The following is a 12,085-nucleotide window of genomic DNA, read 5'->3' as shown; positions in this document are numbered from 1 at the left end:
TCTTTTACCAGATGTTGTGGGACACAGCCTCGGACAACCCACCGGGGGAGACCCCCTCTTAGGGGCAGGAGTACAGGTTTTAACCCCGCTGCATACGCTCTGTGCTTCAGCCGCTGCTTATTTCATTTAAAAAAAATGAACACAGACCAAACAGGGCTTTTATAAACCTGTATTGGTTTTACTACAGGAGTTTTTAAATAGGTTTTTAAACAAAAAATATTTATCCGAGAGCCCGTGCACCACGCTGCGTTCCCCAAAACCCTAACCCCAACTCAACAGCACACTGACTCCACTCACATACAAATAAAAACAATATAACGATAATAATAAACATAAAATGTGTTCTTTGCATAAGCTTTTTTCCAACAATTGCACTCATAATTATTTTGTCAGTCCTGACACTAAACACATTTTTTTTTTTTTCAGCACAACAACTCGTTAGCCCTCGGTAGCTCTTTTTTTTATTTTACTCTTAACCCTGCCCTCAATGTCCACCCCCATTACTAAAGGAATGCCAGAGTGATCTTTGAGGAACAAATGAATTCAGACTTGTCCACACAAAAGGCTGATTCAGCTTTGGCAATTTGGAACGATAATAACAAAAGATACCCTTGGGCTTTTGTGTGCATACAAATTGTTGCTGAAAAAAGTGTCCAAAAACATTCTCTTGCAGGGACGGGAACACAGATTTTGCACAAGATGACTCATTCAAATGGCATCAATAACATTTGTCAAAAGACGAGCATCACGCACTGTGTTTATGAAGGCATGTTTGTGGAGGGTCTTTACATTTTAACCCCTGCCACCACTATTCATACACCTCATTGTATTAAGGAACCAAACATGGGTTTAAATGTAACGCTAACAAAATTGCATTCTTGGAAGAGAACAAACACGTAAACAATACTTTTGTTCTATGAGTGTGACTCTGAACCTTCCACAGTATAGGTATGTTATTAAAACAAATTGAAACATTGACAATCTTTTCAGCGAGAATTTGAAACTTCACTTGTATTCTGTTTTTTATTTTGCTATATGCTGCCCCAGTAATGACATTTACAAAGTCTTTATGGAATGAATACTTCAAATACAGGTATCTCAGAACCTATTTTCTTCTTTTAGTGACATATTTTCTCCTCAAGTGTCAAGCATTGTAATTCTTCTATGTTTTCTGAAAGGAAGCTTAACTTCTCAAAGCATTGCCCAGATTCTGGCTGATCTAAATAGCATGGTCAGCAGAATGACCTTCATGACACTGTGCTGGGCAGAGCTGGAACCGAGAGCTATAATTATACAGTTGATTAAAAATGCAATATGAAGATAAACCAAGCTTATCACCCACACTTGCCCTTTGGAAAGCAACACTTTCCAACACTATCAGGATAAAGTGAAACATTTAGATGAGTGTCAATGAGTTTACCTGCATTCAAATGATGGTGACAGCAGTTCAGCTCTAATTCATTACTTGAGAATGAGTCATCTTGCCCACTTACTATCTGTTGTGTTTATATCTGATGAACAGTATACCTGATGAGCATTACAATGCACCAATGAGTTCATAAATGGCACCACACTTCATCATGACACCTTTTCCTTTTTGAAAAAGACAAGACACCTCAGAGTAGCTTTTCAGCCAAATACCTAAATCAAACCGCGGTGATCTCCTTTCCCTTTGTTCTAGTGGTCCCCAACCTCAGGTTGAAAGATTAGAGCAAAGGTCTGGAGCAGTGCCAACTTGCTGCAAGGGATATAATTAGCCCCAGGGGGCTTTTTTGGACCTGAAACCCTCTTTTCCCTTCCTTCATAACTAATTCACAGGACCTTGGTTCTCCTTTGGCATCTAAGGGTAAGCCTGCAAGCCACGAAAAGAACGCCTGGAAGGGTGAAGTTCACCGTCCAATCTCCTTCCTGAGCTTTTTAACCTGTTTGCAGACGTGTTAACTGTTTTCTCTTTAATTGCATTACTCTTGCACTTTGAGTATTGGCTGAAATTAATGAAAGTAAAACCAAAGCCTTTGTTACTTATTACAGATTTTCTTTTTGTTAATGAGCAGGTCAGGTTATTTTTTCCTGCTTCTTTTTCACCTTTCAATTAAAAGTTGAACAAAATCACCAAAAAAGAAAAGTTAGAGTATCGGTTATTTGGCAGTGATAAAGCCATTTGTCTATGTGTTAGTCAATATTTATGTTATGTTATTTCAGAGCCTATTAAAGTCGAGTGGAGAGACGTTCCTCCGATATGGCACATGGTGGAGTTTGGGCTGTTATTGAGTTATGGAAGATGGAAGAGAGAGTTTTAGATTTATTCTGCTGTCAGAAGGGAGGCTGCGTATATACAGTACGTGTGTGTGTGTGTGTGTGTGTGTGTGTGTGTGTGTGTGTGTGTGTGTGTGTGTGTGTGTGTGTGTGTGTGTGTGTGTGTGTGTGCGCGCTGGTCGGTGGGTGTGTAGGCTAAGCATATTGTGTATATGCATATGTATTTGTGTGTGTGTGTACTTATATATACAGTTTATGGTGTGTACCCATAGGTGTGGGGCCGTAGCTGTCTTCCAAGTCGATAGACACACTCTGTCACCACTGGCAAGTAATTGACAGCTTGGATTTTGCAGTGACAAGGGCCTTGCATATATTTCCTCCATTACCTTGTGTGTGTGTGTCAGCCTGCAGTTCTTCCTGGCAGCGCACTCAGGAGTCAGCTAGCTCGGCAGGGGATTAAACAAACACCTTCTATTTGGGATTATGGGGAGCAATGATGAACTTGTTCACCCTCAATCAGCCAAATAGGTCAAAAAGGCTTCCTCTTTCTCATTGCTGATTGGTTAGCTAAATAGAGTAAGGCCAACTACTGCACTTCCTGATGTTGTACATTGCTATCGGTCCAAAGTTAAGCATTTGAAAATAATTTGTGTCTTTGTTTTAATTACTTTGAGTAGTCAAAGTAGTGCTTGCCAAATCAGGAAAGCGCAGTGTCAAAGGGATTAAAGAAACAAAATCAAGAATTATTTTCATCTGCTGTATGGCAGCTGTTCACTCCTCGATGAATTAAATATATGTGTAAGAAAAAACTCCCAAGGATACTAAGCACCATTGTCGAATCCTACACGTCGTTGCATTTAGTTTAATGGCGGGATTGGGGACTGTGGAGTAATAAACATCTACCAATCAGAGGGTCAGCAGTTCAATCCCACCCCCTGCAGTTGACATGGTGAAATGTCCTTAGTCAAGATACTTAACCCCAAATCGCTCGTGGTAGGTTGCTTCTGATAAAAGCGTAAGCTAAAAAACACAATAAACTGATAAATACATTGCCAAATAGCTCAATAAAACTCGGGAACACACACAATGAATTCTTCTGCGGTTGATCAGGCGGCAAAGTTTCCTTGGAAAGCTTGATGTCAGAGCTGCCAAACTTTGAAAGATTTCAACGAGTATTTTGAAAGACGGACAGTAGTGGAAGGAAGGAAAGTGCAGTAGCATTTCCAGCCCTCTGTAGAAGTACCCATAATTATTCACTCATATCCATTTGCAGGGGGCCTGGCCGCCAGAGAAACGTTACGCTGCAATTTGTCTTCCCCTCTCTCTTTTTTTTACTCTTGCTGCCTTCTCCCCAACAAATCGTTAGTTTCACTTTTCATTAGGCTGGATCAATAGGGCGGATCAGTCGCTCGTGGCAAGGCTACTGCATGGCAGACGCCGCTCTCTCTCCAATCTTTTTCTTTCTCCCAATCCCTCTTCCCTTTTCTTCTGCTCATTGTCATTGACTCTGGCCTTTTTTTCAGCACTCCTTCAGTGAGGGCGCTTGTGAGAGGCAGCAGAAGACAGAAAGCAGCAGGAGGCTTCGGGGCCCCAAGTGACGTTAGCCGACCATTGCACTTGTTCTACCTGGTAAGGCAGAAATGGATAACCCAATAAAGTAGAATTAAGAAACAGTAACCTATCAACATGTAGTAATAATGAAATGGAGGCTGTGTGCAGTGGAAGGTAATGAACAGAGTAAGGGTTCTCTAATGTTAAACCTTATTGACACTGTCGGCCAAATTGGAAACATTAGCATTGCTTTCATTCCTTTCTGATGGTTTTGATACAAAACACATCTTTTGTTCTCAGGTTCTACTTTTGATATTTGATGATGTTTTGAGTAAGACTGCATGTGAACACCTGCGTTTTCAGTGTGCCTCTATTGATACTTGGTGTGCAATCGAAAAGCGAACAAGGACACATACTGTACACTTTTATTGTTCTGAAGCACCACTCCAGCTACGGCCTTTTGAATACTTCTGTCCAGCGTTTAGGCTGGAGAGTGTTGATTCGGCATGAACAGTTGCTTATTTTCCCGTTTCCATTGAGAACACCTGGACGTTATATTCACTATCAAACAAAACACTGCTTTCCGTATTGATTCTGGTAGCATAATCATAATATAATAATATAATGCAATAGTCAATGAGAGTGAGAAGTCAGTGACGCCAGTGAAGCCTTTGCCATGAGTTGTTTTACACTTCAGGGATCGGGGGTGGATGGCGCTGGTACATTAGTGTTGTTTGGACTGTGTGTGTGATGTGGACTCACCGAGCACAGTGAGGCGAGCAGGACTGGACCTCATGGCAGCCTGGACAGCCTGGCACTCAAACACAGCGTCATCCATCAGCTCCACACGCTGGATCCGCAAATGATGCTCTCCTGAACCGTGGTCGCCAATCACTGTGTAACGAGGATAGCCTGCAGCGCAAACACATTTGTTCATTTTAATCACATCCAAAATCGAAACATGACTCATTTTCCAAATTTGTAAGCTTTACACAATTATGGCATTAACAAAACACCACAACAACTTCGATGTACTCTCAAGTAGAGTTTATGAAAACATGGATGTTACTATCAAGTTGTATATGTTTACTGGCAAACACATTTTAATTTGCAAACACATTGAAACACACAATATTGGAATGAGTTTTTGCGTGTAATTTCATCTGCATAAGCACAACATACAAACATTCACTAGGTGAGTATACTAACTTAATAGGTAAGCATATTTGTGATTGTTTATTTTCTAATTTATTCACAACGCATCCCCATACAAGATTAATACACAAATAGTATAATCACTTTTTTTTTAAAGCACTCCTGGCAATGCTAATGAGCGGCTGCATTCTGCAGAATGATGTTTTACTGCAGCCATAAACAGGAACAGCTAGAGTTTGAGTTGTTTCAGCATTGCTCTGAAATGATTCATAGCTTAATAATGCAAGAAAGCAGAGCAATTTCCAAGAGACCTGGGCATTTTACACAAGTCAAGCGAGATAGTTTTAACGATATCCCCCTAACTATTATCGAAATATGCATTGCGAGTGTCTTGTGGAGTGCGTCCCTCCACCGGGGCAAATAAGCAGGAAGAAGAGTGTGTTTGACTTGAGAGCTTTATGGGGTATTTCTCATGCTTTTAGAATTGCTTGTCTCCGAAGATCCCTTTTCTTTTTCTTTCACTCCATCTTTCTAATTATTGGTGATACAGTATGTACAAAGAAATGAGAATGTCTGTCATTAAATATGTCCTCCAAAAAATGTTACATATTCCCAGAAAATAAAAGCTTTTTTCTCCAGCGTTCCTTAAGTAATTGAACGATGATGAAGATAGAGGATAGGATTGGAGACATTTTTAGAGTAGAACAAGGACAGCCTTTTAATGATCCCTTATTTAAACTGTGTGCTTTGTAAAAGAAAAAGTCAAACTTTAGACACATGCCGTCTCCTTTCAAAAAGGACTGTCAGTATTCATCCAACTGTTGGGGCACTGCCAGCAAATGTTGGGGAGAAAAATATCGATATTCCAGTAACAGCTATCAAATGACTCATGTTCACTTCAGAGATCCCCAAACACTCCAGTCTTTCACTGTTAAGGTTTGACAAGCTGGTTATATGTGTTAGCGCCCACAAAGAACATAAGAGACTGGGCAGCCTTGTAACAGTTTCTTAAATCCTTGAGGTTTTTTTCTGCAAAAACCCATCGTATGCTCAAAGTCCAATTACCGGCTATTGCTTCATTGAATCCAGTTGCCTTTAATAGAGCATGAAGTGGGCCTCGTTTTGTGCTGGTGGGGTGAGTTACAGCCGATTAAGCCACTCTTTTGCATTTCATCTTCCTACGAGTAGCCTTTAATCTTAAGGGTCTATACAAAAAAACTGCCTAGACATACACATCAAAAACTGTGGGTAAAATAAAGAGGAAGGCAAAAAGCTGACTGAGAGTTGGAAGCTGCAGCAGGGGATGTTTCAGGGGAAAGACAGACAGGTGATACCATAGGCGCGTTCACACCGGAGTACTTTTCCCGTTTAGTTCCGTTAGTACCCCTTATGTCGCGTTCACACCAAAAAGAGTACTTAGTGCCGGGAACTTTTACTCCCATTTTTAGTGCCTGCTGAGAGGTGGTACTATCCTAGGGGAAAAAAAGTGCCCCAGTTCTGATTGGCTGGGCGACTTGCAAACCACGCCCCGTAAAACTCTGAAATGTTTTGTAGAGCCGCCATTTTATTATCCTCGCATTATTAGCATTATTAGCATTAGCATTCGCCCAGCGCACAAACGCAGAGAGACTAACTTATGGCAACACAAAAGAAAACATGGGAGCGGTGGAGATGAGGAGCTGTCGGCGTTCTGGCGATTTACTCGGAAGGCCAGTCCCCAACTCCGGGGACTTCTGGCCGGGGACTTCGGGTGGCAGTATACGCCGTGAAGTGGTTTGCGGCCTGCCAGTAAACCCAAAGCAGAAGAAGACGAAGTGACGTCAGCGGCTCATTTGCGTAATCTTCCCTCAGCGAACTTATTCCGGTGTGAACGCGATAGGCTCTTAGTTCCATCGGGGAACTAAGTGCTGGGAACTAAGTGCTGGGAACTAAGTACGGCAAAGTACTTGGTGTGAACGCGGCCAATGTCTCCATTCTCTGATTTTCACAGTACTCTGCAATATGTCCTAGCCTAAAAGGGCTTCAGTAGCTCACATCATACACAGGGTTATTATAGACGTGATCATAACTGAACGCTTCCATTAATACACTTAATAGCCATCGAGTGAACAATGCTTTCTGCTTTATTATGTTTAGAATCCTGCCCTAAAATAGAGGACATTACATTATGTGCACAAGGTCACAGAGAGAACCATTTTGCTTAAATGTTCTCAATGTTCATTGATGAGATTCAAAGCAATAATGCCATTGCGCCATTGTGGATCACAAGGGTAATGATTATTGCACATTATGAATGCTGTGACCTTGAGATGACTCCATTCTACCGAGCGAGAGCTCATTGCATGTTCCCCAGAAACACAAAATACGTCAGATGCACTTTTGTTTTGCTTGTTTTAATTGTTGAAAGGTATAAGCCATGTAACACAAACAGATGATCTGGCCAATTATCTCATCTGTGCCTCTGGCAAACTAAGAACATCTTTCGCCGTGTGAGGAAATGGGCTCTGCTCCAATTTCATCTCTGTGCATTAACTGGATCCAAACGGAAAAGTAATTTGCATTTGTGGCAGATAGTATCGATAAGAATATTACAATCTAATTTACAAACGACGGAAACGCAATGTTGATGTATTTCTCTTACCACACGCTCACACCTTTTTGTCAATATGATTAAAATTATTCTGGCACGCATGAAGACTGATCACCTTTGCGCATGTGCTGTGCACCTATGAAGGGCCATTGATCTTAGATCTCAGCGAATTTCAAAGACACATTGTGTTACCCAAAGCAAACAATGTAAAATAGGCCCATTAAGGAGTAATGAATCCATCAGAGGGGAATGGATTTGTCTTGAGGCTGGATCAATGGTGCACGTGCATGTGTGTGTGCATGTAGGTATACAGACAATTGAGGCCTAGTGATTTATTGCACTTACCTAGAACATGTTTCACACATTATATCTAAAAATAGGTTAGCTGCAGCTGTGAACAGGTGACCGGTGTTCAAATGGCTCTCAAGTAAGAGTGACAGTGAAGGTCTGCTCACTGACAGATTCTCTTCTCAAGAGCTCATTCCTATATCCCAAGTGCATGACATTATGTAAACAAACACTTCTCTCTCCATCTTTACCGTGTGCACATGAGAATTAACTGAAAGCTGCTTCGTCTGTTCGCACCATCACCATGCGTACCAGATACGTTCCCCCGCCATGCATATTCATGACATTGATTGGTATGTTCTGAGCGGTTGTGGGGCTACTTTGCTTTCCTTTAATTAGAGTGGAAATGCACGACACAAAAGGGGAATGAATAGAACAACGCGGGGACAGATAGGAATCATTGGCTTTTGTGCCGTGATTCCTCGCACTGAATGGTGAAAGAGTTCTCTTGGTTTAATCACTTTTCCTGTGAATGGACACAGGTCCCGGGGCGTGGAACACCGTTGCCGACGCAGCTTCTTTCTATGAACAGCCGAGCGGACCTATGTTATTGAAATGCTTCACGCAACATTTGATTCGTCGCACTTTTTTTATGTATACAGCTGCCACTTTCCTTTCATTGTGTACGTGTTGCATTGGATGTGCCTTCACTCGTTTACTGCCTCATGCATTGCTTGTTTATGTAGGCAGTGATAAAAAGGACAGCTGTGGAGCGCCTTATTTAGAACAAGTGTCATCCGTCTCAATAGAAGGCACTCAGCCCCCTGTCCGTATCATAGGGTTGATTTTAGCTACCTATCTTTTCAAGGCAGCCAGCTATTCCTCCTCATTCTAAACCCAGTGCACTTTTTCAAAAGATGTAAGGGAGAGGGATCAGCCTGACTCTGCGCGGTGCCCCCGATTATTCAACCAAATAATAAGAGGAGAATAAGAAAAGGTCAGGATCACTGCATTCTTGTTGCTTACTGTCAAACTCTTCAAAGACGTGTTGATCTACTTTAATTTTCTTGTCCGTAGCAACACAATGTTGTCTTGGTTTTATTCCATCCTTTTGTGTTTGGCCGACGTTGAAATGAGAAATCATCTTGATCGTCTCGTCTTGTTAAATCAATAAATATAAGAGGATAAAAACATCTCTACATCTCTGCCACGCTCTGACCCTAAAGAAAATGCTGTCTTTATTCCTTCCGCTCTCTCTCATTCTATCTCTAGCAATCATAAGTACTCTCCCTGTCTGCCTCTTTTTTTTTTGTCAAAGGAGACTCGCAGACTGCCGGACCATTGTTTACTGCAACCCTTCAGTCTCCCCTGGGCCTGATAAGAAACTGGAAAGGGAATAGGATGGCTTTACTAGGGCACTGTCAGCCACTGAGGTTTAATTACACACCGCATAGGCGACTGTGCGATTGTAAAAGGTCAGAGGGTAGAAGACCCCCGATCTCACTTGAAATACCGATCTAATCGTTCCTGATCAAAAGAAACCTATGTTTTTAAGAAACGGCTGCAGTTTGGTCATTTTGAGTGTGCCTTGAATTGCAATTACTCTTGATTTCATTATGGGTCACAATCGGCTGGTATGTGAGGCAATTAAAAAGCTCAACAACAAAGGCTGTGGCATTAAAGAGTGAAGCATCCTACTGTGTGTTGAGTGCTGTGTACAAATGGATCTCTTTTTCGGAAGAATTTAATGATCATTTCAGTAAATGACGCATGGGTACTACGCTTTTATGGATTTTCTCCTTCAATAGCTCAGTGATTCAAAGGTTGTAAATGTTTATTTAGAGGAGTGATGTGTTTCTTTGAAATGTGTGAAGGTCATGAATATACATTAAGTCTTTACTGATGGAACAACAGGCTACTAAATGACAGTGCAGTAGTCACTTTGACTCCAAATTAAACAATTAAGGCAATTATACACGAGGTGGGGTGTAATTAGAGGATGCCAGCTACTCTTCAAAAAGCCATTTAGCAGCCTGAAGCATCAGAGAAAGACCGGTGCCACTATTGATTTCACATTTTACTCCGATTTTTGTGCTTCTCTGCCAAACAAAATATAACAGATTTAGCGCTGCATCAAACACATTGACGTACATTATTTTTTCATTCTGTTCTGTAGTTTTGGAATATAGCTCATGATGTTTCACATAACACTCCCAATGTCATATGTCTAACTATGTCTTTAGACATTTTTTATCTATCTAGGGAGTGATATATTAAGTGACATTTGAGGGCTGTAGATAACAAAAAGTGGGCATTTGAATATGACAGTGCATTTATTATTGGACACTGAAGGTGATGGAGAAATAAATGGGGACATGCTTAAGGTGATAAATGCTGTTACTCACCAGCGAGGTCTCTGCCAACTCCCAGCGCCAGGCCATCTTTGATCCATAAGACAACGCCATGGTACCCGGGGATAGTGCATGGTAACGTCACAGGCTGGCCTGCCACCACCACTAAGTCCTGGGGCTGCTGGGAAAACATGGCCTCAGCACCTTTGGAAAACAAAGAAAAAGAGACAAGTTAGATTTGATAAAATCCTCAGGAAGATTGCTAATGCTGCAGCACATTCCCCTAGTGGCCAAACACTGGAACTACAACTTTTGTGTCAGTTGTTTGCCATATATTTTTCACCACCTAGAATGAACCCTTTCATATCCGTTATTCAAATTATTAGGTCTTAAAAGTTGTAAAATATGCTGAAATCCCATTTAAGAGTCAAGGGTGGCCATGATTGACTGAATTGATTAGGTGCGTGGCTTTATGAATAATAATAATAATAATAACAATAATAATAATAATAGATTACATTTGTATAGCACCTTTCAAGGGACCCAAGGCCGCTTTGCATGGTGAACAAACAAACAAACAAACAAAATAAAGTAAAACATTTCATAAATAGCAGTAGGAGTGGAATCAGGGGGACTGTGATGGGTTAGGGGTCAAAGGCCATGGTGAACGGGTGAGTTTTTAATGATGACTTGAAGATGTCAAAGGAAAGTGCCATGCTCTATGGATCAAATGGATGCCGAACACCGCTGGCAGATTGCTGAAGGATCACCATGACATTGTTATACTTTTGTTCTCGTGCCAGGCTGTTTTGGCTTCATGCACCACTGAGTAACTTTCATAGGAACGTACGGGGCCACATCACCAACGCTGTATCCAGTTCTCTTTATACATACATGGATTCGACCCATTTAAATCACTACACCATTTCAATATAACGGGGGGAAAAGGACATCACTCAAGACCAAGGAGGGGAATCAATGTGTCTTTACAAACACCTGCTCTCAACATTTCAAGTGTTGCATGATGGGAAAATGAAGCGAAGTGCACCATATGCACGCATTTCGACCAATTTCACTCAAACCTCTTGTCAGACTCACGTTGGAAGAACCCTAAAGGGTGACATACAAACGTGGCACATTCTTTCACTATTCATGATAGGGAAACAAGATACTGTACACAAATCTGAGGTGTCAGCGCAGCGCCGGGACTGAAGCACGGGCAAAGAGACAGCCGTCACAGCTCGGCTTGGTTCATTTATGAAAGATGTCACTGTACAGATGGGCTGTGCTCTTACACACCACCACAGATAACACGATCGTGTCTGCCAACACTGCTTTTGTGGCATACATTAACTCCAGCTCACACCCATGTATTCCAACTGTGCAACTGCTATTAGCTGCACTCCTCCACCGTGTGTTCAGGCGGAAAGTGGTGTGCAGTGAACTCCATTAGACGCAGAGGGTGTGTTAATGGGGAGGGGTACAGTGGCTGGTGAAGAGGTGCGGGTGGTGCTGTGGATCAGAGTGAAGAGTACAGAGTGGTACTGATGTGTAGTTAGGAACACTGGCAGGCTGCCTGTCAACTAAAGCCTACACACACATATACACACTGACATGCATTCATGCAGGCGCAGTCTGATTCGAGAGCGTGAACTGCAGCAAAGGTTTAAAAGTGTCACTTTCTGCCTCGCACTCTACTGAGACAGTTTTGTGAGCAGCTGTTTCTTTTTTTAAACTTCTTAGATCCATTGCTGGGATCAGAATGTCTGCCTCGTTCTTGAGCAACTTATTCTCTGTCTATGTGCACCAACAGACACACTATTATGCTTTTTTTCAAACTTAATCATATGCAAATAAAAAGCTGATAGAAGAATAACATGTAATGAATTACAAT

General features: G+C 41.7%; 1 protein-coding gene across 1 annotated transcript in view; it reads right to left on the bottom strand.

Annotated features, from left to right (window-relative positions):
* Positions 1–10,390, bottom strand: part of kirrel3b (kirre like nephrin family adhesion molecule 3b) — a 56,514-nt gene extending 46,124 nt beyond the window's left edge. Inside the window, exons 1-2 of the mRNA XM_010767164.1 lie at positions 10,246–10,390; positions 4,570–4,719 (exon numbers count right to left, since the gene is read on the bottom strand). Of these exons, the coding sequence (XP_010765466.1) occupies positions 4,570–4,719; positions 10,246–10,384 (289 nt within the window). The 5' untranslated portion in view covers positions 10,385–10,390. The remainder of the gene's footprint in view (positions 1–4,569; positions 4,720–10,245) is intronic.
* Positions 10,391–12,085: the final 1,695 nt, after the last annotated feature.

The sequence above is a fragment of the Notothenia coriiceps genome, unplaced genomic scaffold, assembly GCF_000735185.1.
Source record: "Notothenia coriiceps isolate Sejong01 unplaced genomic scaffold, NC01 NC01_scaffold00004073, whole genome shotgun sequence".
NCBI lineage: Eukaryota > Metazoa > Chordata > Actinopteri > Perciformes > Nototheniidae > Notothenia > Notothenia coriiceps.
This window is presented reverse-complemented; position numbering and strand designations above follow the sequence as displayed.